General features: G+C 45.5%; 1 protein-coding gene across 1 annotated transcript in view; it reads left to right on the top strand.

Moving 5' to 3' along the window:
* disp3 (dispatched RND transporter family member 3) overlaps positions 1–25,062 on the top strand; it is a 333,206-nt gene that overhangs the window by 181,313 nt on the left and 126,831 nt on the right. The window contains exon 11 of the mRNA XM_070860919.1: positions 19,082–19,102. Coding sequence (XP_070717020.1) covers positions 19,082–19,102 — 21 coding nt within the window. The remainder of the gene's footprint in view (positions 1–19,081; positions 19,103–25,062) is intronic.

Genomic DNA, 25,062 nt, shown 5'->3' with positions numbered 1-25,062 from the left:
CTCCTGGCATGCTCTCCTCCCTCCAGATGAGAGAGATGAGGTCGTGTATTCGCGCCAACAGTGCCTCTCCACCATACTTCAGCACCTCATCAGAGATTCCATCCACTCCCGCAGCTTTGTTGTTCTTAAGCTGTCTTATGGCTTTTTCGACCTTGTGTAGTGTTGGGGTGTTACTGAGGTGGTGGCGGGTAGCATGCTGCGGGATGGAGTTGAGAACACTCGCGTCAAAGGCAGAGTCTCAATTGAGGAGATCTTCGAAGTGCTCCTTCCAGTGGGCCTTGACTGCCTCAGTGTCCTTGATGAGTGTTTCCCCATTCTTGGCCAGGAGTGGGGTGGGGCCTTGAGAGTTTGGACCGTAGCTGGCCTTGACTGCGATGAAGAATCCTCGCACATCATGGCTGTCGGCCAGCTGCTGTATCTCCTGTGCTTTCTCCATCCACCACCTTTACTTTAGGTCCCAGTTTTTTTTGCTGGACCTCCGCCTTGTGTCGTTTGTAATGCTGCTTTGCTGCTCCCGAGTTGGGTTGTAGTTTAAGGCTTCTGTCATGTATGTAAACTTTATGTAACAACATTGCAATACTGTATATACGTAAGAAATGCACACCTTGACCACAGGGGGTGCACTTGTGGGAGACACTCCTCATCTGGTCATCTAGGTATATAAAGGGATGTCCCACGCAGGGTCATCACTTCTTGGTCCTGTGAATAAAGGTTCAGGTCATGGAGTGACCTTGTCCATAGAATGTGCCTCGTGTGGATTTGTGGTATTGTGTACGGACTTTACATTGGCGATGAGAAACGGAAATCAACGACTCACGAGAATGGCTACCGGCAGCACAGATGAATGGTACTGTGTTGGTGAGGACTGGGATGATTTCATTGAGAGGCTCCAGTAGAGTTTTGTCACGAAGGACTGGCTGGGAGACGCAGCAGCCGACAAGTGAAGGGCTCATCTGCTGACCAGCTGCGGACCTAAGGCTTACGCACTCATGAAAGACCTGCTAGCACCCGAGAAGCCGGCGGACAAAACCTTTGAAGAGCTCAACAAACTAATCGGTGAGCAGCTCAAACCGGTGAGCAGTGTACACATGGCCCGGCACAGATTCTGTACCCACCGACGTTGGGAATGACAGAGCATACCGGATTTCGTTGCGGACCTCCTGCGCTTGGCCAGCCTCTATAAGTTCACAGATGCCTGCAGGGGGGAGATGCTAAGGGATTTCTTTATTGAGGGCATCGGTCATGCTGGGATTTTCAGAAAGCTAATTGAGACCAAGGACTTAACCTTGGAAGCGGCAGCGTTGTTGGCTCAGACTTTTATGGTGGGGGAGGAGGAAACCAAGATAATATACGCGTGCAATTCTGCCTCCAACATGGCGATGGATCAGGGAGTCAACATCATAAACGCGACACATAGCCCCAAAGGCAGACAAGGGCAGTTCTACACACCCCAGGCAGCAATAGACCCAAGAGTAAGTCTCCGACAGAGACAATGGCAGGCTGAAAGGACATTTACCCCCCCCCTCCCCCAGTGGACAATGCGGGATGGGGCCATTGATACCCACTAACAGGGTGCTCAAGAACAGTCAAAGGTACAATCAGCAAGGAATGCCTTGTAACAGATCTTTTGTTCACAACAATGGGAATCTCAGTTCATGCTGGAGGTGTGGGGGCAGACATGCTGCCAGGAGTTGCAGGTTTCAACAGTTTGTCTGCAGAAATTGTAACCTCAGTGGGCATTTAGCCAGAATGTGCAAAAAGCCTGTAACCAGGCTAATATATGAGGCAGATGAACCAGATGAGGGGTCTGCGAGGCAGGATGACGCTTGGGGTAAATCAATGGACGCTGAAGTTCAGCGGGTTCATGTGGCAAACATTCACAGCTCATATACCAAAAAGCCACCTATGATGATGAAAGCCTGATTAAACGGCATCCCTGTACACATGGAGCTGGACACGGGGACCAGCCAGTCACTCATGAGTGTTCAACAATTCGAAAAGCTGTGGCCACTCAAAGCCAGCAGACCCAAACTAGAACGCATTGAGACGCAATTACGGACATACACCAAAGAAATCATTCCAGTGCTAGGCAGTACAATGTTGGCGGTCACACACAATGGATCAGTAAACTGGCTGCCGCTCTGGATTGTCCCAGGCAATGGCCCCACACTGTTGGGGAGGAGCTGGTTAGCTGAGATGAACTGGAAATGGGGAGATGTGCACGCCATGTCATCTGTGGAACGAAGTTCATGCTCACAGGTCCTATAACAATTTGAGTCACTATTTCAACCTGGCGTCGGGACGTTCAAAGGTACCAAAGTAGAGATACGCATCACCCCGGACGCCAGACCAGTGCACCACAAAGCCAGAGCTGTGCCGTATGTGTTGCGGGAGAAAATTGAGAGTGAGTTGGACCGGTTGCTGAGAGAGAGCATCATCTCGCCCGTTGAATTCAGCGACTGAGCGAATCCCATCGTTCCTGTCCTAAAAGCGGATGGCTCGGTCAGGATCTGTGGCGACTACAATGCCACTATCAACCGGGTGTCCCTACAAGACCAATACCCGCTCCCGAGAGCAGAGGACCTTTTTGCCACGCTGGCAGGCGGCAAGCTGTTCACCAAGTTGGACCTCACTTCAGCCTATATGACCCAAGAACTGGCCGACGAATCTAAACGACTGACCACCATCACCACGCACAAGGGACTGTTTGTTTACAACAGGTGTCCGTTTGGCATTCAGTCAGCGGCCGCGATTTTTCAAAGAAACATGGAAAGCCTGCTCAAATCCATTCCCGGAACGATCGTATTTCAGGACGACATCCTCAGGACACCGAGGAGCACCTCCACAATCTGAAGGAGGTGCTACGCCGACTGGACCGGGTAGGCCTGCGACTCAAGAAGTCTAAGTATGTGTTTTTGGCTCACGAGGTTGAGTTTCTGGGTAGGAGGGTTGCTGCAGACGAGATTCGGCCTACCGAATCCAAAACGGAGGCCGTTCAACGAGCGCCCAAGCACTGCAACACATCGGAGTTGCGTTCATTTCTAGGACTCTTGAACTATTTCGGGAACTTTCTGCCGAACTTAAGCACATTGTTGGAGCCGCTACACGTGTTCCTGCGTAAGGTTTGCGATTGGTTTTCGGGGGACTGTCAGGAACGGGCTTTCAATCGGGCGCAGAACCTACTTTGTTCAAATAAGTTGTTGACCCTGTACGACCCCCGTAAGAAATTGGTTCTGACATGTGATGCATCGTCCAATGGGGTTGGGTGCATGTTGCAACAGGGTAATGCTGAGGGCCAACTCCAACCTGTGGCTTATGCCTCCAGGTCGCGCTCTCAAGCTGAACGGGGATATGGGATGGTTGAGAAGGAAGCACTCGCATGTGTCTATGGGGTAAAAAAGCTTCATCAGTACCTTTTTGGCAGGATGTTCGAATTAGAAATGGACCACAAGCCGTTAACATCCCTGCTGTCAGACAGCAAGGCTGTCAATGCCAATGCATCAGCTCGCATACAGCGATGCGCTCTCACGCTCGCTGCGTATGACTACACCATACGGCACCGGCCTGGCACCGAAATCTGTGCTGATGTGCTCAGCAGGCTTCCACTGGCCACCACTGAGGGGGCAGTGGAGCAAAGCGCTGAGATGTCATGGCTGTCGATGCCTTTGACAGCGCAGGCTCCCCCATCACAGCCCGCCAGATCAAAATCTGGACCAACAGAGATCCCCTCCTATCTTTGATTAAGAAATGTGTCCTGACTGGGGATTGGGCGCCCGCACATGGAGCATGCCCTGAGGAGGTCAGACCGTTTCACAGACGGATGGATGAGCTCTCCATCCAAGCTGACTGCCTATTATGGGGCAGCCGGGTAGTCATGCCCCAGAGGGGCAGGGAAGCATTCATCAGGGTATTCTACAGCGAGCACCCAGGCATCGTGTTGATGAAGGCCATTGCCCGGTCATATGTGTGGTGGCCGGGAATTGATTCAGACCTGGAATACTGTGTTCGCAGGTGCATGACATGTGCCCAGCTAGGTAATGCCCCCAGGGCGGCCCCGCTCAGCCCATGCCCGTGCCCACCAGGCCATGGTCACGTAGACTACGTGGGCCCGTTCATGGGAAAAATTTTTCTCATTGTGGTTGATGCGTACTCGAAATGGATCGAGTGCATCATTTTGAATTCATGCACGATATCCACCACCGTGGAGAGTCTGCGCGCGGTCTTTGCAACCCACGGCTTGCCAGACATCCTTGTTAGTGATAATGGCCCATATTTCACAAGCTATGAATTCTGGGAATTCATGTCCAGTAATGGCATTAACCATGTCAGGACAGCACCGTTCAAGCCAGCCCCCAATGGCCAGGCGGAACGTGCGGTCCAAATCATAAAACAAGGCATGCTCCGGATTCAAGGACCCTCCCTTCAATGCCGCCTATCGCGCCTCCTGCTGGCCTAAAGGTCCCGACCGCAGTCGCTCACGGGGGTTCCGCCCGTGGAGCTACTCATGAAACGAACACTCAAAACTCGGCTGTTCCTCATTCATCCAGTCCTGTCTGACATTGTTGCGGGCAAGCGCCAGTCCCAAAACGAGTACCATGACCGAAATTCAAAGGGGAGATGTATAGAAATTGATGACCCCGTATTTGTTCTCAATCACACTTTGGGGCCCAAATGGATTGAGGGTACTGTAATAGACAAAGAGGGGAATAGGGTCATAGTGGTTAAACTTAACAATGGGCAGATATGCTGCAAACATCTGGACCAAGTAAAAAACAGGTTCAGCATGGACACTGAGGAACCTGAGGAAGATCATGAGATGGTATTCACACCACCGCCAGTGAACGAGCAACAAAAACATTCAGCAGCATGCACAGTCCCTTCGGTCAGCCCGGACAGGCCGGAATCACCACAGGTGACAGACACGCATACCAAGGCTCAACAACCAGAGCCCCAACTGCGGCGCTCCACAAGAGAGCGCAGACCACCTGAGAGACTTCACCTATGATCCCAATAAGATGTTGAGGGGAAGGTGATGTCATGTATGTAACCTTTATGTAACAACACTGCAATACTGTATATACGTAAGAAATGACCACAGGGGGTGAACTTGTGGGCAACACTCCTCACCTGGTCATCCAGGTGTATAAAGCGAGGTCCCATGCAGGGTCATCACTTCTTGGTCCTGTGAATAAAGGTTCAGGTCATGGAGTGACTTTGCCCATAGAATGTGCCTTGTATGGATTTGTGGTATTGTGTAAGGACTTTACAGCTTTAATTAGCAGGGAAACGAGTGCAAAGCAACAGTTCTATGGGCTCAATTGTCCCCATTTATCTGCGCCACTTTTGGCGCGGGTCGCTATTTTTGGCATAAATTAAAATATCCAGCGTAACTCGGTTAGTATTTTTTTGCATCATAGGGGGCGTAACCTGATGTCTGCGCCAGTTTTACAGATTTAAGCAAGTTTGGCCAACTTACATTTTTCCTCTGACACCGTATGTGACCACTCCCAAAAACCTTCTGGGCACAAGAAAAACCAGTGCACATTAAAAAATCGGCACAGAAAGACGCCATTGTTTTTATGCAAAGTTTTGGAGGGAGTCAAGAAGACAAAGAGTATGCATCATGTCGCTTAATTTTTTTCAAAGTCAAAAGAGAGAAATTGGAAGACTAATGTAATTCTTTAATTTTTGATTTTTTTCAAAGTACCACGCCATCACCGAATGTTTCCTCACCGGGCTAGAGGGTTGGTGCATTGGCTGGCAGAATCGCTCCCTCACCCGCGCTCAAAAGAAGCCCGGGGGGTGGTGGGGGGTGCGGTGTAAGCCGAACTAAAAGGATGAGAAACGTTAGACATACAGCAGCTTCAAAACAAACCGGGGGATGGGGGCGGGGGGATGGACGCCGAGCCCCTGTGTCTGGGTGAGGGAGAAATTCTGCCAACCGACCCTCGATCCCGGTGAGGAGATGTTCAGTCGGTGGTGCGGTGGTACTTTGAAAAAAATCAAAAATGAAAGAATTGCATTAGACTTCATTGCCCCAAATGTCTTCATTGAATACCTAGCTTCCCGTTCTAAACAAGCCTATTACGCATGCACAGACCATGGTGTAGTCCATACTGGGGTGTCGACCATGGGGAGAGAGATTGAGGAAATAAGGTTTAAGTCCTTTGTCCTTCTTGCAAAGCTACAATTTAATTATGGGGTCAATATTGATAATGCCGTACCTCATGCAAGCCTTCTGCATGATAGTGCTGCGGAGGAGATGATTGATTAGACATCTTCGCATGAGGAACCTCAGAGCACGTAGAATGATGGGCAGGAGGCCTCACCCACATCGGGTATATCGAGACAGGCGTTCATACCTGAGTGATGCAGACTGTGTGAGGGCTGCATTTCCACAAAAAAGTTGTAATCGAGATCTGTGAGTTAGTAAAAACAGACCTGCAACCTTGAAGCATCAGGAGAACTGCTTTGTCAGTTGAAGTAAAGATTACAGCTGCACTTTCATTTTTTGCATCTGGGTCATTCCAGGCCATAACTGGGGATGTGTGCGCCATTTCTCAACATGCAACACATATCTGCATTCGGCAGATGACTGCTGCACAATACGCCCAAAAGAATGACTACATAAAATTCCCCATGACCACCCAGGTAATGCGTGACAGGGCTGTGGGCTTCTCGAGGATTGCTGACTTCCCAAAGGTACAGGGCTGCGTTGATTGTACCCACATCACCTTGCAACCTTTGGAGAATTTTGAGATGTACAGGAACAGATAAGGCTTCCACTCCGTGAATGTGCAGCTCGTCTGTGACGACATGCATCGCATCATGTCAGTTGATGCGGGATACCCTGGGAGCATCCATGATGCGTTCATCCTACGCAAGAGCGTTATATCTGCCATGTTTTAGCAGCAGCCAGAAGGGCAGAGCTGGCTGCTGGGAGACAAAGGATATGGCCTCGTCACCTGGCTCATGATTCCTCTACACGTAACCTGGACGGAAGCTGACCGGGAATACAACATGTCGCACATTGCGACGCGCAGCACAATAGAGAGGACCATTGTCATCTTGAAGTAGCGTTTCCAATGCTTGGACCATTCCGGATGCTACTTGAAATACTCCCTTGAGATTGTTGGTCAGTTTACTGTTGTGTGCTGCATGCTGCATAAGTTAGCCATCATGAGGTAGCAGCAGCTGGTAGTAGAAGACCCACCTGAGGTGAGAGTGGCTGATGATGAGGAGGAACATGCAAATGACGAGGAGGAGGAGGAAGCCATGGAACTACCTGAAACCGGAGCACAACGATTGCTCGAGCCTTGCTCCAGCAGCTCATCCATGAACGCTTGCTGCCTGAAGGCTCCCTGGCAACTATTCCAAATGGACCGTGTTTACTGTTTGGACCAGTTCTGTAATGTTGTGTTGTGTTAATAATGGAATAAATAATGGAAATGATTCAGTTATAATTTAAAATATATGTTATTCAAAAGTTTAACAAACACTTTGTACTTAACTTTAATAAAAATATTCTTGCATCAAACTTTAAAGTTTTCAGTTAAGATCATTTACAAACTTTAAGATCACTTACAAACTTTTAAACTTGTAAATTTACATCACTTACAAAGAACTTTTAATGTGAGAACAGTTACAACAGTAACAACAATAATAACAACAACAACAGCAGCAGCAAAGAAAGGCTGCACCCATCTCTCCTCGACCTTATTCTAAGACCGCCCGCTACGCTTGGTCTTGGTGACTCCACCCCTGCCCGCAGGCGGTGGCGCAGCATTTCTCGGATTGGTACCAAGCTTATTCTTTCGAGCATTTTGGGTAATGCGCACTTCTTGATGCGGGGGCGTGGACAGGTGGTAATGTGGAAGGTCCGGCTTGGACCTCTTCAGAGACTGGTCTGGGGATTGGAGTGGGAGTGGCAGTTGATTCTGTCAATGGCTGTGGGGTCTGGGCGTGTTCCCTTATTGCAGCAGCTAACTCTGACATTCCCTCCCTCGTGTCCTGACAGTGTCTCAACTACCTGCAACATTCCCTCCCTCATGTTCACCGACAGTGTATCAGCTATCTGCGACATTCCCTCGCTCGTGCCCGAACAGTGTTCCCATTTCTCGTGAGAGTGCTGTTACTTCTCCCAACAGTTCCGATACCTCATCACCCACCCCACTGATGGTGACCAGGATTGCATAAGGTCAATGCTCTCCGCACTCATTGTCATCATCTGAACCACATCTGTTAGATCCTGCACCTCAGGAGAGCACTGTTGAGCTCTCCTTCCTCTCCTCACCCTGGGTGTGGCTTGCTGCATCCCACTGGGACCCGCAGCCTCGGATGGTGGAGCCCTGGGCGTGCCTCGCTGCATCCAATTGGGACCTGCAGCCTCGGATGGTGGGGTCCTGCGTGTGGCTCGCTGCATCCCACTGGGATCTGCAGCCTCGGACGGTGGGGCCCTGGGTGTGTCTTGCTGCTCCCCACTGGAACCCCCAACCTTGGACTGTGTGAAACCATAGAATGTCCCAACACTCGTACCACTCAGAAAAGGGGCTGGTACCTCAATGGGCAGTACCTGTACCTCCTCCATAGATAGTACAAGAGTGGGGGCTTGATCCTCCCCCCCTGCCCCTACCCCTCTCCCCCATGCTCTTAGTTTGGAAGGTGGAATTAGAAGATGTTCTCCTGTTCAGGCTGGTCCGCGTCTGAATAATCTTCTGCATCGGCTTCAGTCTCGTCAGGGTTGGCCTCAAGTTCTGCAAAATATAGCAGAACAGACAAATGGTTAGCAGCAGAGGTGAGGGCAGGGTGGCATGAGTAGGCTCACACAGTGCAGGCAGCAGGCTGATTTGAAGGACCACGATGAATGATGGTACATTGCATCAACCGAAACGTAGCTAACGGAAACATCCCCATGAACCGAAGGATGGCTAGCCCGCACAGTACTTCACTCTTAACAAAGCCAGAATGTGGAATTTGCAGGACTTACCCTCTCCCTTGAGTGTGGGCCCAGCTTGTGCAGTGGTGGTTGCTTTTCTCCAGGCAGGACCCATCAAAGCAGCGACTCTGTTTTCCAAGGGTGTTGGTGGGTGCAGATTTACAGGGCCTCCTCCTATTCGAGTTCTTTCGCTTTTGTTGTGTGCCACCTTCCTCTGCAAAGATGAAAATATAACTTTTTAGAGAGGGTATCTTTCTGCTGGGTATGACATACAGATGGTCACATTTACAATTGCAATTCCAATGAATAAATGAAAATATTACTTACACTAACTACTTGACTAAGGTCCTGCCACTTCTTTTTGCACTGGCCTCCAAATCTCAGGGTGGTCACCATTGCACAGTAATCTTCTGCAAATTGGTTCCAGCGTTTCTTCATTTCTTTTGGTGAAACTTTTATGTGACCTCTGCTGATGTCATCTGGCCTCAATTACAGTAACTAGTGCTTCCAATTCATCCTGTGAGAAATTAAAGGTCCTTGAACCATATTGCATGTTGCAGCTCTGATTTTTCCAATGAGAATTAAAGTTCTCACACATAACTGGATCTTTAAAAATGGCCGAAATGCAGACCAAGAGCTGCACTGGGCATGCACGCCCATAGCAGTCACATAAAAAACTTCATTTTTTTCCCGCCCATGCATAGAAGGGGGCGGAGGGGGGCATCGTTTTTTCAGCGTAGATATTAGGCTCCACCCCCCCGAAGCTAAAGGACAGGCGACGCGGCGCCAATTAAAAAAATTAGAACGAGGAAACTTGCAAGCTTTTTTTTGGAGCAGTCGCGGCCAAAAAAAACAGGCGTATCTCTTGTAATATCCAAAAAAAGGCATTGGGGAAAATTGAGCCTTATATTTTAAAATTGTTGTTTATTTTTTTTTTGCCTCTTTTTTTTTTCCCATCCCCTTCTGAAGCCAGGAATATGGTTCTCTTGGTGTTCACAACCATCTAATACCTTGCTTAAATGTCCATTCTTTATGTGAGGGCTTGGGAAGGTCATTCAGCCCATCATGCTTGTGCCAGCTCTTTAAAAGAGCTGTCCAATTAGTTCCATTCCCCTTTTTCAACATAGACCTGCAATTTTTTCCTTTTTAAGTATATACAGTTCCCTTTTAAAAGTTTCTATTGAAGCGGCTTCCATCGCCCTTTCAGGTGGTATATTCCAGATCATCATAACTCAATGCGTTAAAGAAATTCTCATCTCCCCTTTGATTCTTTTGCCAATTATCTTAAATTTTTGTCTACTGATTACCAACCCTCCTACCAGTGGAAACAGTTTCTCCCTTTCTACTCTTATCAAAACCCCTCAATTTTGAGCACCTCTATTGAATCTCCCCTCAACCTTCTCTGCTCCAAGGAGGACAATCACATGATCTCTAGTCTCTCCACATAGATACAAGAGAAATAATATTGAGGTTCTTGATGAATACCAAATTCAAGAGCATGGCAAACCGAGGAAGAATGCAAGAAATTAAACAGGACATAGACCTGTTTAGCGGAGTGGGCAAATAGGTGGCAGATGCAGTTCAATGCTGAAAGTGTGAAGCTATACATTTTGGGGGGTGGGGGGGGAATAGTGAATGGAAATATATCTTAAACATCAAGGGAGTAATTTTGATTTTCAGTGATAATGTAAAGCAGGCGATATCCAATCAGCTGCCCGTTATACATCTCTCTTGATTTTCATTTCAAATGAAGTCAATAGAAATTAATCTTGCCTGCTTTACACTGTTGTCCAAAATCAAAATGACCCCACAAAATTTTACATGATAGTGAGGGAACAGAGAGAGATCTAGGGATGCAGATACGTTAATCTTGATGGGAGTGCAGGTCAATAAGGCATAAACAAGGAAATCATGTTAAATTTGTACAAGACTTTGAAAATGCCACAGCACCCATTATAGGAAGGATACTAGAGCCACTGAAAGAGTACAGCAAGGGATCACTCGAATGATACCAGGAATGAAAGATCATATTTACGAAAGATTGAGGCTTATTCACTGGTATAGAGAAGGTTAAGCAGTGTTCTAACAGAGGTTTTCAAAAGTATGAAGATTTTGAGAGGGTAAGTAGCGAATTATTATTTCCACTGGGTGGCAAATTATTACAAATGGAGCACAAATTGAGACTTGTCACTAGAAGAATGAAGGGGGAAGTTAGAAGAAATGTTATCCTTACAATGCAGGGTTATTAGAACATGGAGTGCTTTGCCACAAATAGCTATTCAGCTTTTGAAATAGAATTGGATAAGTATTTGGAAATGAAGAAATAAGAGAAAAGATAGGAATATGGGATTAGTGTAAACCATTCCGGTTGAAGAGCTTGAACCAACACAAGTACAAAGGGGCTGAATGGCCTCCTGTGTTTTGATTTCTATGATTCAATATCCAACCCCTAAGCCATGAGGAAACTCCCCACTCTGTACAGTACAGAAAGAAAATACAATAAAAACTACTTTATTTAGACATCTTTGTGGAAAGACAAACGTCCCAACTTCCTTAACTGTCCCAAATAACCCAAACCCATTAAAATCGGTTCTCGGGACTGTCAAACACACAATTCTGTGGCAAAGGATAAATCCATAAGATACTGACAAAGTAAATTTATGCAGGAAAGTAAGAAAAGCCTTAGAGGTGAAAATTGCCCATCATTAAGGCTTACAGTGGGTTATAATTAATTTCGCTATACAAGCCTCTGTGTTTTAGAAGATTTCCTTACAGCATCTATTTTGAGTATATTTATCATATTGCCAGCAAAGATTAAGATTGTTAACGCCAGTCAAGTCTTATTATAAAGTAATGCCATATAGTTATTCAATTTATAACCAAGATAATATAGGGGGAAAAGGAATTTACTTGTACAGCAACTTATCATGTCTTCAGGATGGCCCAAAGTGCTTGATTGAGAATTACTTTTGAAGTGCAGTTGTTATGTAACCAAAGGCATATATGCACAGATCAGATCCCTCAGCCTAGAAAGAGAAAGCTAGGGTAACATTTTAGGTGAGATTTTCTACTAAAAGCAGCATCGTGATGTGACGATACTAATCCTTTATTATTTAATGAATTCACTTAACCATTTAGTCTACTATATTGGTCAAAATCAGGGAAATGTTAGAGGTAAGATCTACAATTGAAAAGAGTGAGACATTTACAAATCTTGTTTGAATCTCTGGTGGTGTGTTTATTTTTTATAAGTGTGATCCGTAACGTTGTGCATTTTGGCTTAAAGATGTGACATAAGTCTCATTCCAATTGAATCAATCTGAGTTAGTGTCACTATTTACTAACCAAATTCAGAAAATGGATAAAACTGAACAGCAAATACTGCGAATGCTAGAAATCTGAAATAATAAACAGAAAATGCCAGAAACACTCAGCCGGTCAGGCAGCATCAATGAAGAGGTAAGTTGACCTTTCTGTTTTCAAAAATTATTACGCCTACAAATGAGAAGAGGGAATTTGGCACCATCTAGTTCAGGACAATGGCCTAGTTCTCTATCACCACACTCTACTTGTGTTGCGGGCTGATATTTAGCATCCTCTCACACTGATTCAAGTCTGAATGTATCTTCTCTATTTCAAACCAGCAACCCAACCATCTTCCTGCTATGTGTGTGGGGGTGGGGGGGGGGGGGGGGAGGAAATGGGCCCAGTCATTACAACTCCCCCAGATTCCTTGACTCTGGGGATAGGCCCAGATATCACAGCTTCAGGTTCCTAGACTGGGAATGGGCCATTATCAAAGCTTCCCTATATTGTCTGTCTTTGGTTGCTGGAAGATTGGCTTCCCAGCTGAGATCATCCTCGGCCCCAAGTAACATCTTCACCCCTTCCCAAATGTGATGGTAAAGCTGTGAAAACATCGGACAGTTATGGTTTCTTAATCTTATAAGCCTGGAAATTGCACACTGTATGATGTTATCATAAGCAACAACAACAAAATAACTTTTAGCACATTTTGTATCTCTCAGAACATCCTGAACCACTTCACATACAATGACTTGCATTTGAAGTTGTTATGTAGGCAAACACAAACATTTTGTGCACAGCAAAATTCCATGAACATCAATGAGATAAATGTTCAGTTAATCTGTTTTTAGTAATATTGGTTGAAGGAGGAATGTTTGCCAGGACACTGGGAGTATTCTCTGCTCTTTTTATTAGTATCATGGGATCTTTAACATGTACCTGAATTATCAGAACTAAAGGTGGCATTTCTGACCATGCAGCACTTCCACAGTGCCATACCAAAATGTTAGCACACTTTCTGTGCTTAAGTCCTGCAGTAATGGGCCTTGAAACCACAATATTTTGAGTCAGAGACAAGTGCTACCAACTCAGCCTAATGGCTGGAGGTCCCAGCAGATTGGAAAACTGCAAATGTAACACCCCTATTTAAAAAAGGAGGCAGACAAAAAGCAGGAAACTATAGACCAGTTAGCCTAACATATGTGGTTGGGAAAATGTTGGGAGTCCATTATTAAAGAAGCAGTAGCAGGACATTTGGAAAAGCAAAATTCGGTCAGGCAGAGTCAGCATGGATTTATGAAGAGGAAGTCATGTTTGACAAATTTGCTGGAGTTCTTTGAGGATGTAATGAACAGGGTGGATAAAGGGGAACCAGTGGATGTGTATTTGGACTTCCAGAAGGCATTTGACAAGGTGCCACATAAAAGGTTACTGCACAAGATAAAAGTTCACAGGGTAGGGGGTAATATATTAGCATGGAGAGAGGATTGACTAACTAACAGAGAACAGAGATTCGGGATAAATGGTTCATTCTCTGGTTGGAAACCAGTAACTAGTGGGGTGCCGCAGGGATCCGTGCTGGGACCCCAACTATTTACAATCTATATTAACAACCTGGAAGAAGGGACTGAGTGTAGCATAGCCAAGTTTGCTGATGATACAAAGATGGGAGGAAAAGCAATGTGTGAGGAGGACACAATAAATCTGCAAAAGGACATAGGCAGGCAAGAGAACCAACTAGAGGACTGGCTATCCTAAACTGGATGTTGTGTAATGAGAGAGGATTAATTAGCAATCTTGTTGTGCGAGGCCCCCTGGGGAAGAGTGGCCATAATATGGTAGAATTCTTCATTAAGATGGAGAGTAACGATATTAATTCAGAAACTAGGGTCCTGAACTTAAGGAAAAGTAACTTTGTTGGTATGAGACGTGAATTGGCTAGGATAGACTGGTAAATGATACTTAAAGGGTTGACAGTGGATAGGCAACGGCAGACATTTATAGATTACATGGATGAACTTCAACAATTGTACATCCCTGTCTGGAGTAAAAATAAAATGGGGAAGGTAGCTCAACCGTGGATGACAACGGAAATTAGGGATAGTGTTAAATCCAAGGAAGAGGCATATAAATTGGCCAGAAAAAGCAGCAAACCTGAGGACTGGGAGAAATTTATAATTCAGTAGAGGAGGACAAAGGGTTTAATTAGGAGGGGGAAAATAGAGTATGAGAGGAAGTTTGAGGGAACATAAAACCTGACTGCAAAAGCCTCTATAGATATGTGAAGAGAAAAAGATTAGTCAACACCAATGTAGATCCTTTGCAATCAGAATCAGGTGAATTTATAATGGTGAACAAAGAAATGGAAGACTAATTAAACAAATACTTTGGATCTGTCTTCACTAAGGAAGACACAAATAACCTTCCGGAAATACTAGTGGTTCGAGGGTCTAGCGAAAAGGAGGAATCCTTATTAGTCAGGATATTGTGTTAGGGAAATTGATGGGATTGAAGGCCAATAAATCCCCAGGGCCTGTAAGGTTGCATCCCAGAGTACTTAAGGAAGTGGCCCTAGAAATAGTGGATGCATTGGTGATCATTTTCCAACATTCTATTGACTTTGGATCAGTTCCTATGGACTGGTGGGTAGCTAATGTAACACCACTTTTTAAAAAAGGAGGGAGAGAGAAAACAGGGAATTATAGACCAGTTAGCCTGACATCGGTGGTGGGGACAATGTTGGAATCAGTTATTAAAGATGAAATAGCAGTGCATTTGGAAAGCAGTGACAGGATCGGTCCTAGTCAGCATGGATTTATGAAAGGGAAATCATGCTTGATAAATCTAGAATTTTTTTGAGGATGTAACTAATAGAGTGGACAAGGGAGAACCAGTGGATGTGGTGTATTTGGACTTTCAAAAGACTTTTGAAAAGGTCCCCACAAGAGATAGGTGTACAAAATTAAAGCATATGGTATTGGGGATAATGTACTGACGTGGATAGAGAAGTGGTTTGCAGACAGGAAGCAGAGAGTCAGAATAAACGGATCCTTTTCAGAATGGCAGGCAGTGACCAGTGGGGTGCCGCAGGGTTCAGTGCTGGGACCACAGCTATTTACAATATACATCAATGATTTAGATAAAGGAATTGAATGTAATATCTCCAAGTTTGCAGATGACACTAAGCTGGGTGGCGGTGTGAGCTGTGAGGAGGACGCTAAGAGGCTGCAGATTGACTTGGACAGGTTAGGTGAGTGAGCAAATGCATGGCAGATGCAATATAATGTGGATAAATGGGAGGTTATCCACTTTGGTGGCAAAAACACAAAGGCAGAATATTACCTGAATGGTGGCAGATTAGGAAAAGGGGAGGTACAACGAGACCTGGGTGTCATGATACATCAGTCATTGAAAGTTGGCATGCAGGTACAGCAGGCAGTGAAAAAGGCAAATGATATGTTGGCCTTCATGGCTAGGAGATTTGAGTATAGGAGCAGGGAGGTCTTACTGCAGTTGTACAGGACCTTGGTGAGGCCTCACCTCGAATATTGTGTTCAGTTTTGGTCTCCTAATCTGAGGAAGGACGTTCTTGCTATTGAGGGAGTGCAGTGAAGGTTCACCAGACTGATTCCAGGGATGGCAGGACTGACATATGAGGAGAGACTGGATCAACTGGGCCTGTATTCACTGGAATTTAGAAGGATGAGAGGGGATCTCATTGAAACATATAAATTTCTGACGGGACTAGACATGTTAGATGCGGGAAGAATGTTCCTGGGGAGTCCAGAACCAGGGAACATAGTCTAAGGATAAGGGGTAAGCCATTTAGGACTGAGATGAGGAGAAACTTCTTCACTCAGAGAGTTGTTAACCTGTGGAATTCGCTACCGCAGAGTGTTGTTGATGTCTGTTCATTGGATATATTCAAGAGGGAGTCAGATATGGCCCTTACGGCTAAAGGGATCAAGGGTTATGGAGAGAAAGCAGGAAAGGGGTACTGAGGTGAATGGTCAACCATGATCTTATTGAATGGTGGTGCAGGCTCGAAAGGCCAAATGGCATACTCCTGCACCTATTTTCTATGTTTCTATGTTTCTATGAAAGTGCATACTTGCTTTGGAGGCAGTTCAGAGAAGGTTCACCAGGTTGATTCCGGGGATGAGGGGGTTGACTTATGAGGAAAGGTCATTGGAATTCAGAAGAATGACAGGTGATCTTATCGAAACGTATAAGATTATGTGGGGGCTTGACAAAGTGGATGCAGAGAGGATGTTTCCACTGATGCGAGAGACTAGAACTAGAGGGCATGATCTTAGAATAAGGTGCAGCCCATTTAAAACAGAGATGAGGAGAAATTTCTTCTCGGAGGGTTGTAAATCTGTGGAATTTGCTGCCTCAGAAAGCTGTGGAAGCTGGGACATTGAATAAATTTAAGACAGAAATAGACAGTTTCTTAAATGATAAGGGAATAAGGGGTTATGGGGAGCGGGCGGGGAAGTGGAGCTGAGTCCATGATCAGATCAGCCATGATCTTATTGAATGGCGGAGCAGGCTCGAGGGGCCGTATGGCCTACTCCTGTTCCTATTTCTTATGTTCTTATGTGTTTATATCAAATTCCTTTGTCGACTGTTTTATTTATCCTGCAATTTAAGGCTTTCATTAAAGTAGCAGACAGAGGAATTTGATAGAAAAGCATTAAGAATTTATGGTATCACACAGCAGCATTTTCAGGCAACAATATTGTGCCTGTGTTTTGTAGCTCCATTCCATACAAACCTAATATTTCTTTTGTCAACATATATTTTTCTTTCCCATCTAGTTTATTTCCACTTTATTTAACCTTCCTCCTCTGAACACAGCGACTTCTTTTGGAATAGATTCTGTGATGCTGGGAGCCCTCTGGTATCTTGCTCAAGTAGCCGTTCTGCATATCTGAGCCTAGACGCTGAGCTCTGTTTGGTCCTGGTTTTATCCGCTGTTCGCATATTCTCTTCCAGCATTTCCCTCAGCACGCCAAGGTTAATTGGACAACCACTGCAACCCGAGCTGATATTAAACCAGTACAGACCATGGATCACATTTTGGACCTTTATTGTCTTAAGGCTCCATAACATACATTTGTCCATCGAGCCATGGGATGGGAGAGTAGTGATGTAGATTTAGAAAGTTGAATCATATTCTCCCCCTCTTCCCCCCCCCCACCCCAATTCCATGAATGTACACATCTTTATTTCATATGGAAAATAATTGGAGTCTCCTTGAAGATTTAGGTCCTGGGTCATTCCTGTTGCCTTTCTACAAAAATCAACAGTGACTAAAATTCAAATGTAATCCACTGGCTCTGAACCAAGTTGGGGGATACTTTTTTTAATACATTCATGAGATGTGGATGTCACTGGCAAGGTTAGCATTTATTGCCCATCCCTAATTGCCCTTGAGAAGGTTGTGGTGAGCCATCTTGAACCGCTATAGTCCGTGTGCTGAAGGTACTCCCACAGTGCTGTCAGGGAGGGAGTTCCAGGATTTTGACCCAGCAACGATGACGGAACGGCGATATATTTCCAAGTCAGAATGGTGTGTAATTTGGAGAGGAACTTGCTCCAATGTGCCTGCTGTCCTTGTCCTTCTAGGTGGCAAAGGTCACGGGTTTGGGAGGTGCTGCCGAAGAAGCCTTGGCGAGTTGCTGCAGTACATCTTGTAGATGGTATACACTGCAGCCACTGTGCACCGGTAGTGAAGACAGTGAATGTTTAAGGTGGTGGATGGGGTGCCAATCAAATGAGCTGCTCTATCCTTGGATGGTGTTGAGCTTCTTGAGTGTTGTTGGAGCAGCATTTATCCAGGCAAGTGGTAAGTATTCCATCACACTCCTGACTTGTGCCTTGTAGATGGTGAAAAGGCTTTGGGAGTCAGGAGGCCTCTGACCTGCTCTTGTTACCACAATATTTATGTGGCTGGTCCAGTTAAGTTTCTGGTCAATGGTGACCACCAGGATTTTGATGGTGGGGGAACCTGGCGATGATGATGCCATTTAATGTTGAGTGGTAGTGGTCAGACTCACTTGTTGCAGATAGTCATTGCCTGGCACTTGTGTGGTGTGAATGTTACTTGCCACTTATCAGCCCAACCTTGAATGTCATCCAGGTCTTGCTGCATGCAGCTTTATTATCTGAGGAGTTGCAAATGGCACTGAATACTGCAGTCATCAGCGAACAACCCCACATCTGAAAGGCACTGTACAAAGGCAATCTCTTTTTTCTCTTTCCTTCCATGTCAAATACCTGCACTTTATAAGCAATGTGACGATTATGACTGAACACTGTAGCATGGAAGTTATTATTTGTGATATTAGTGAATAGATCTTGTTCATCTGATATTCCTCTACTTTGACATGGGCGTTTACTTATCTTGTATCAATTGAAGCTTCCAGATTGCATTTCAATGCAATAAATATTCATCTGCCAATATTGTTGATGGCAATTTCTATTCTGAGATTCATGTATGATCTCAGTACTATATTACTGAGCATTTAGATTCCATTCTTGGGTTTGTGTCATACTCCCCGTGCAGCTGGCTACACACCTTGTCTTTTATTTGTCCCCAGAAACATGGTTCATTTCTTCCAGCCTTCTCCCCTCTTCACCCCTGCAGATGCTGACTCTTGCTTGGGGTGCAGCACATCTTCCAGTACCTCGCCCAAGTAGCTAGTCTCCGTGTGCAAGCCGAATTTGCGCGCTGGAAAGGGCGCCAGAAAAAAGGGGCCCCATCCTGGCCGCTCTTTGGAGTCCCCGGAGTCATGGCATGGCGTGGAGACTGAAGGGGGGGAGCGGAGTAACAAGCCAGCGCAGAAAGCACTGCCGGCACCTGCGCGCGTGCTCAGTGAGAGCTGCACGCATGCTCCCGCCCTCCCAGCGCGTCCTGCGGGCTGTGAGCAGGACCCGATGCTCACAGCCCCTATCCCAGGCCGAAGGGACACACGATCTCGCCACACCCTATCCCCGGCTGAGTGGCCTCCCGCACCGGCCGGCCGGCCTACTGAGTTCCCGGGCAGGTAGGATTTCGCTTTTATTTTTTATTTAGTGGCTGTGCTTGTGTGGCTGTGCCTGAAACTTTTGATTGGGGGGGGTGCGAGGAGAGGAGAGGAGAGTTTTGAGTTTTGGGGGGGGGGGAGGAGAAGGAGAGTTTTGTGGGGCAGGGAGGGAGGGAGGAGAGGAGGAGAGTTTTTTTTGAGGGGGAGGAGGAGGAGATTTTTTTTGTAGGGGAGGAGAAGCGTTTTGGGTGGGGGGGGGGAAGAGAATGAGTGTATTGGGGGTTGTGGGAGGAGAAAGAGTGTCTCTCTGGCTACCCCCACCCACCCCCTTGTGACATCGCGGCCAGCAGCTCGCATTTCTCCAAAAGGATTTACTTCATTTTTATTAGTATTTTAATTGTTTGAGCTTTTCCTTACAATGTTTGGTGCTTGGTTGTTGAGATCCTCTCCAGTTCCCTTCCCTCCCCTATCCCTGCCCTAATGTCTGCCGAATGTGTGCTGCTTTTTCTTCACTACCCGCAAGGTTTTTCAGAGCTCGCCACATACGCTGACCTAAGTGGATTTGGGGTAAATTTTTGCTGGCCAAAGTGGCATAAATGGCCAAAACTGGCATAAGTGTCTGGGAATGCCCCCTTTTGGAAAAAAAAAACTGACCTAAAAAAAAACATACCTGACTGACTTACTCTGGAGCAAAATTTTGGGGAAAAATGGCATTTTTTAACTTACGCCAGAAAAAACAACTTACTCCAAAAAAATTGATGCAAGTCATGGCCAGGGCCCATAGTCCCTGGAGTTGGACTTGACCCACAAACTTATGTAAGAGTTTCTGATATTAGTCCCCCATTACACAGAGTTCTTGGACTTAAGGATTTATAAGAACAAAATACACACTGCACAGGGTTTTGGCTCAACCTTAGATTCGTTCATTTATTGAACATACACACAATTACCTCCCCAGTATAAATCTCTACGATTTATATCGGAATAACAAAACCCAAAATACAAACCCCCTACACAAGGGTAATTTACATCGACACAATATGACACAGTTAAACTCAACTGTTACATACAAAATTACTCAGACTAAATCACAAAAACACCTTCTATGATTTGACTGAAATATACAATCACCCATTCATCGGTTGTTTCCTGATGTTGATTGTAGGCCTGGACTGTGATACCAGCTTGCGTCCTTCATGTCCAACTGTCCAAACTGCTCTTCTCTCTTCAAAGTGGTTCTTCTTTATACAAAATCCAACTTGCAATATCTTGAAACAGATTTCCTGTGGACCTCATGTGAACGATGGCAGTCTGTTCCTGTGCTGTATTGAATGTGTGAATGTCTCTAGCAGAAACACACTTGATACTAATTGTCCCTCATTTAGAGTCATTGTCCATGATTACCTTGACCACAGTCTGTCTGTATGATAAAGTCTTTCTGACAATGCAACCTTCCCAAGGTAACTGCATATGTAAATGTTGTTTTTAGTAGCATTCGTATTCAAATGGCTCATGGATCCGGCCCATTGTCTGGGTCTATACTGGTACTTGCCTGTCTGGGGCCATTGTCCACAGTACGGTCTTTTAACAATGCAACTCCTTCAGGTATACAAATGTGTAAATGTTTCTTTTCCAGACAGAAAACACTCCAGGGACTATAACACAAAAAAAATCTAGGCTGAGGGAGCGCTGCACTGTCAGAGGTGCCGTCTTTCGGATGAGACTTTAAACCGAGGCCCCGTCTGCACTCTCAAATGGACATAAACGATCCCATGACACTATTTCGAAGAAGAGCAGGGGCATTATCCCCGATGTCCTGGCCAATATTTATCCTTCAATCAATGTAACAAAAAAACCACATCATGACATTGTTGTTTGTGGGAGCTTGCTAGTGCGCAAATTGGCTGCCGCGTTTCCTACATTACAGGAGTGACTACACTCCAAAAGTATTTCATTGGCTGTAAAGCGCTTTGAGACGTCCAGTGGTCATGAAAAATGCTATATAAAAATAAGTCTTTCTTTTTTTCCTTACTTACAGAGAAGAAAAAATTCATTTATTTTCTGTTAAAGGAATCATTTTAGAATCAATTTAGTGGCCGGTCACATTAGTGCAAATGGCTTTCAATATTAGTAAGTGTAAAATAATTAATCTAGATGCTAAACATAATCATTATATAATTGGCCAGTGTTGGATATAACAATGCAGAACAAGAGCCGATGTGATTTTGTCAGTCGCTGTGAAGGTCCCTGTCTGAGCCATCCCGAACAGAAAGGCTCCAGCTTCATTTCTCAATTTGTGCAGAGTTAGCTAAGCTCACCTGAGGCAGCATTTGGGGCACTAGAGTTGGCCTAACATATCTGGGTTAGGTGGGGTGGTGGTGGGGAGCTTCCTGCTAGTAATTGTTATTCGGTGACCCCAGTGCACATGTGAGTGGTGCCGCACAAGTTTGACTCATCTCCGTACCAGTTCTCACTTGACTTGCACATGGAGACTAGCTACTTGGGCGAGGTACTGGAAAATGTGCTGCACCCCAAGCAAGAGTCAGCATCTGCAGGAGGGGAGAAGGCTGGAAGAAATAAACCATGTTTCTGGGGACAAACAAAAGGCAAGGTATGTATTTTGTTCTTAAAAATCTTTAAGTCCAAGAACAGAACCATTGTGGATTGTCCAGTCTCTTGAGAGTTCATGGTTTTCGACTGCAATGTCCGAATTAACCCCTTACTGCCCAGCTCCTTTTTCGGGCTGTAATGCAGTTCTGGATTTTTATATTTCATAGTCCAATTTTTACCGTTTGGGGTGGGGGGGGTGGCTGGGGGAGAGGAATGGATCCTACACTTCTGACTCAGAGAGGCAAGAGTGCTACCCATTGAGCCACAGCTGACACTCTAACTAGGACCAACTAACAAAATCACGATGACTCGTGCCTTTGAAGTATGTAATTACGACACTTCAATTTTATTCGCAATTTGTTAGGAAACACCCCAAAAAAAACACCCAAAGCAAGTTTTTTGCCACTAGCACACATCACTTCAATTAAAAATGTACAGTCTTAACCCTTTTGTGTACTGAATGTCTTTTGGAACTTGCACATTTGTCAACTGCCAAAAATAATTTTTCCTTTAGGAACAGAGAAAAAAACAGGGATTGTTGGTTGTTTTGTTACGTGGAATTCCAGCCTTTTCCCAAGGCCCTACCATGAGTCTTTCTCCCCAGAATGGCATCTCGCTCAACGAGAGCGCAAATCGGAGAATTGTGCGCAGAGTTCTTCACATTGGATTTTCCAACCATTGAAATCAATGGCTGGAAAATCAGCTGTACCATAAGTTGAGTGCACGGATCTCTGTGCAGCAGTCTCTGCTCTCTGGGGCTCAAATCTGTGAGCGATATTTAACTTGGCACATGCAGCTCTCCATACAATGAAGTCCTGTCTGGAAGATTAGGCGTTTTGCTTGCTGGGCCCCATCAATGTCATTAATAAATATCGTGCAAACAGATCCCTCGGCCAGAATCCTGGGAGGCTCCGCTGTCATGTAACTTCAGTAATTAGCATTGATAACCACCCCATGCTTTCAATCGTCAAGTCAATTTTCTATCCAATTTGCAACTTTTCTAATCCCTTGAGCTGTCAATTTTACTCCAAAGGGGTTTAATTCACTCTGTGTGTTGTTTTTTTTTTAGTACACTGGTTAACACATTCATGTCAATGCTTTTTACATTTTGTGCTCCTGTAGTTCAGATCACAGGAGAGCAAAGTCCGTGCGCTGTTTCCCTGCATTTACAACAAATAATCTTGAATTTCTATAGCGCCTTTAACATAATAAAAACGTCCCAAAGGGCTTCACAGAAGCTTTATCAGACAAAGTTTGTGATCGAGCCACATATGGAGATATGAGGGCAGGTGACCAAAAGCTTGGTCAAAGAACTAGGTTTTTAAGGAGCATCTTGAAGGAGAATAGAGATGTTTAGGCAGGGAATTTCAGAGCTTAGGGCCTAGGGAACAGAAGGCACAGCCAGCAATAGTTGAGCGATTATAATCAGGGATACTCAAGAGGGCAGAATTAGAGGACAACAGACATCTTTGGTGGGGGGGGTTGTGGGGCTGGAGGAGATTACAGAGATAAGGAGGTGCGAGGCCATGGAGGGATTTGAAAACAAGGATGAGAATTTTGAAATTGAGGCATTGCTTAACTGGGAGCCAATGTAGGTCAGCGAGCACAGGGGTGATGGGTGAGCAGGACTTGGTGTGAGTTAGGACACAGGCAGCCGAGTTTTAGAACACCTGGTTTATATAGGATAGAAAGTGGGAGGCCAGCCAGGAGTATGTTGGAATAGTCAGGTCTAGAGGTAACAAGGCAGGGATGAGGACTTCAACAGCAGATGAGCTGAGGCAAAGGCAGAGATGGGCGATATTATGGAGGTGGAAATAGGCGGTCTTAGTTATGCTGCGGATACGTGGTCGAAAGCTCACTTCAGGGTCAGATATGACACCAAGATTGTGAACCGTCTGATTCAGCCTTAGACAGAAGTTGTAGAGAGGGATGTGGTCAGTGGCTAGGGAACGGTGTTTGTGGCAGAGACCAAAAACAATGGCTTCGGTCTTCCCAATTTCTATTGGAGAAAATTTCTGCTCATCCAGTACTGGATGTCGGACAGGCAGTCTGACAATTTAGAGACCGAGGAGGGGTCGAGAGAAGTACTGGTGCGGCAGAGCTGGGTGTCATCAGCATACGTGAGGAAACTGACGCTGTGCTTTCGGATGATCTCACCAAATGGGCAATATGTAGATGAGAAATAGGAGGGGGCTAAGCATAGATCCTTGAGGGACACCAGAGATAACGATGCGGGGGCGGAAAGAGAAGCTGTTGCAGGTGATTCTCTGGCTACGATTAGATGGATAAGAATGTAACCAGGCAAGTGCAGTCCCACCCAGCTGGACAACGTTGGAGAAAGATAGAGTGGTCAACTGTGTCAAAGGCTGCAGACATGTCAAGAAGGATGAGGAGGGATAGTTTGCCTTTGTCACAGTCACCAAGGATGTAATTTGTGACTTTGATGAGAGCTGTTTCGGTACTGTGGCAGGAACGGAAACTGGATTGGAGGGATTCAAACATGGAATTGCGGGAAAGATGGGCATGGATTTGGGAGGGGACGACACGCTCAAGGACTTTGGAGAGGAAAGGGAGGTTGGAGTTGCAAGGACGGAGGGGTCGAGGATTGTTTTTTTGAGGAGAGGGGTGATGACGGCAGATTTAAGGGAGAGGGGGACAGTACCTGAGGAGAGAGAACAAAGGTATAAAGGGTTATTTATTTTGACCATGGAATGCTGAAAGCTCTTTGCAGATCATCTGCAGCAGTTGGAAACAGTCGTAGGAATACAAAATAAAACTGTGAAGTAGATGGAAGGAGTCATGAAAGGTTCTTGAAGAGAAATATGATTGTAGGAATAAGTACTTATTATATAAGGTAATTATCTGGGTCGGGCAGGTCCCCATTGAGCCTCTCACACAGTTTGTAGCATTCGGTTAATGATGAATGCCAGTCAGAATCTATTACCTTATGGTAAGCCTGTTCCTATTTTATTGTAAATCTGTGTCATAAAAGCCTAATGTAAAAATGCTAAATCTTGTTAGCTTTCAAAAACACATACATTACAAATGCCACACTGATTACTCGGAGCTATGTTTTACCTCCAGCTGGGTCAAATCCATAATTAAATGGTATATCAAAAGTGTCTGATTATTCTTCTCACAAAACACTCCTCAAAGGCAAAATGGTAATTCAACCTGCAG

Source organism: Pristiophorus japonicus, chromosome 18 (assembly GCF_044704955.1).
Source record: "Pristiophorus japonicus isolate sPriJap1 chromosome 18, sPriJap1.hap1, whole genome shotgun sequence".
NCBI classification, from domain to species: domain Eukaryota; kingdom Metazoa; phylum Chordata; class Chondrichthyes; family Pristiophoridae; genus Pristiophorus; species Pristiophorus japonicus.
The sequence above is the reverse complement of the archived record's forward strand: the minus strand, read 5'-3'. Positions and strand labels throughout refer to the sequence as shown.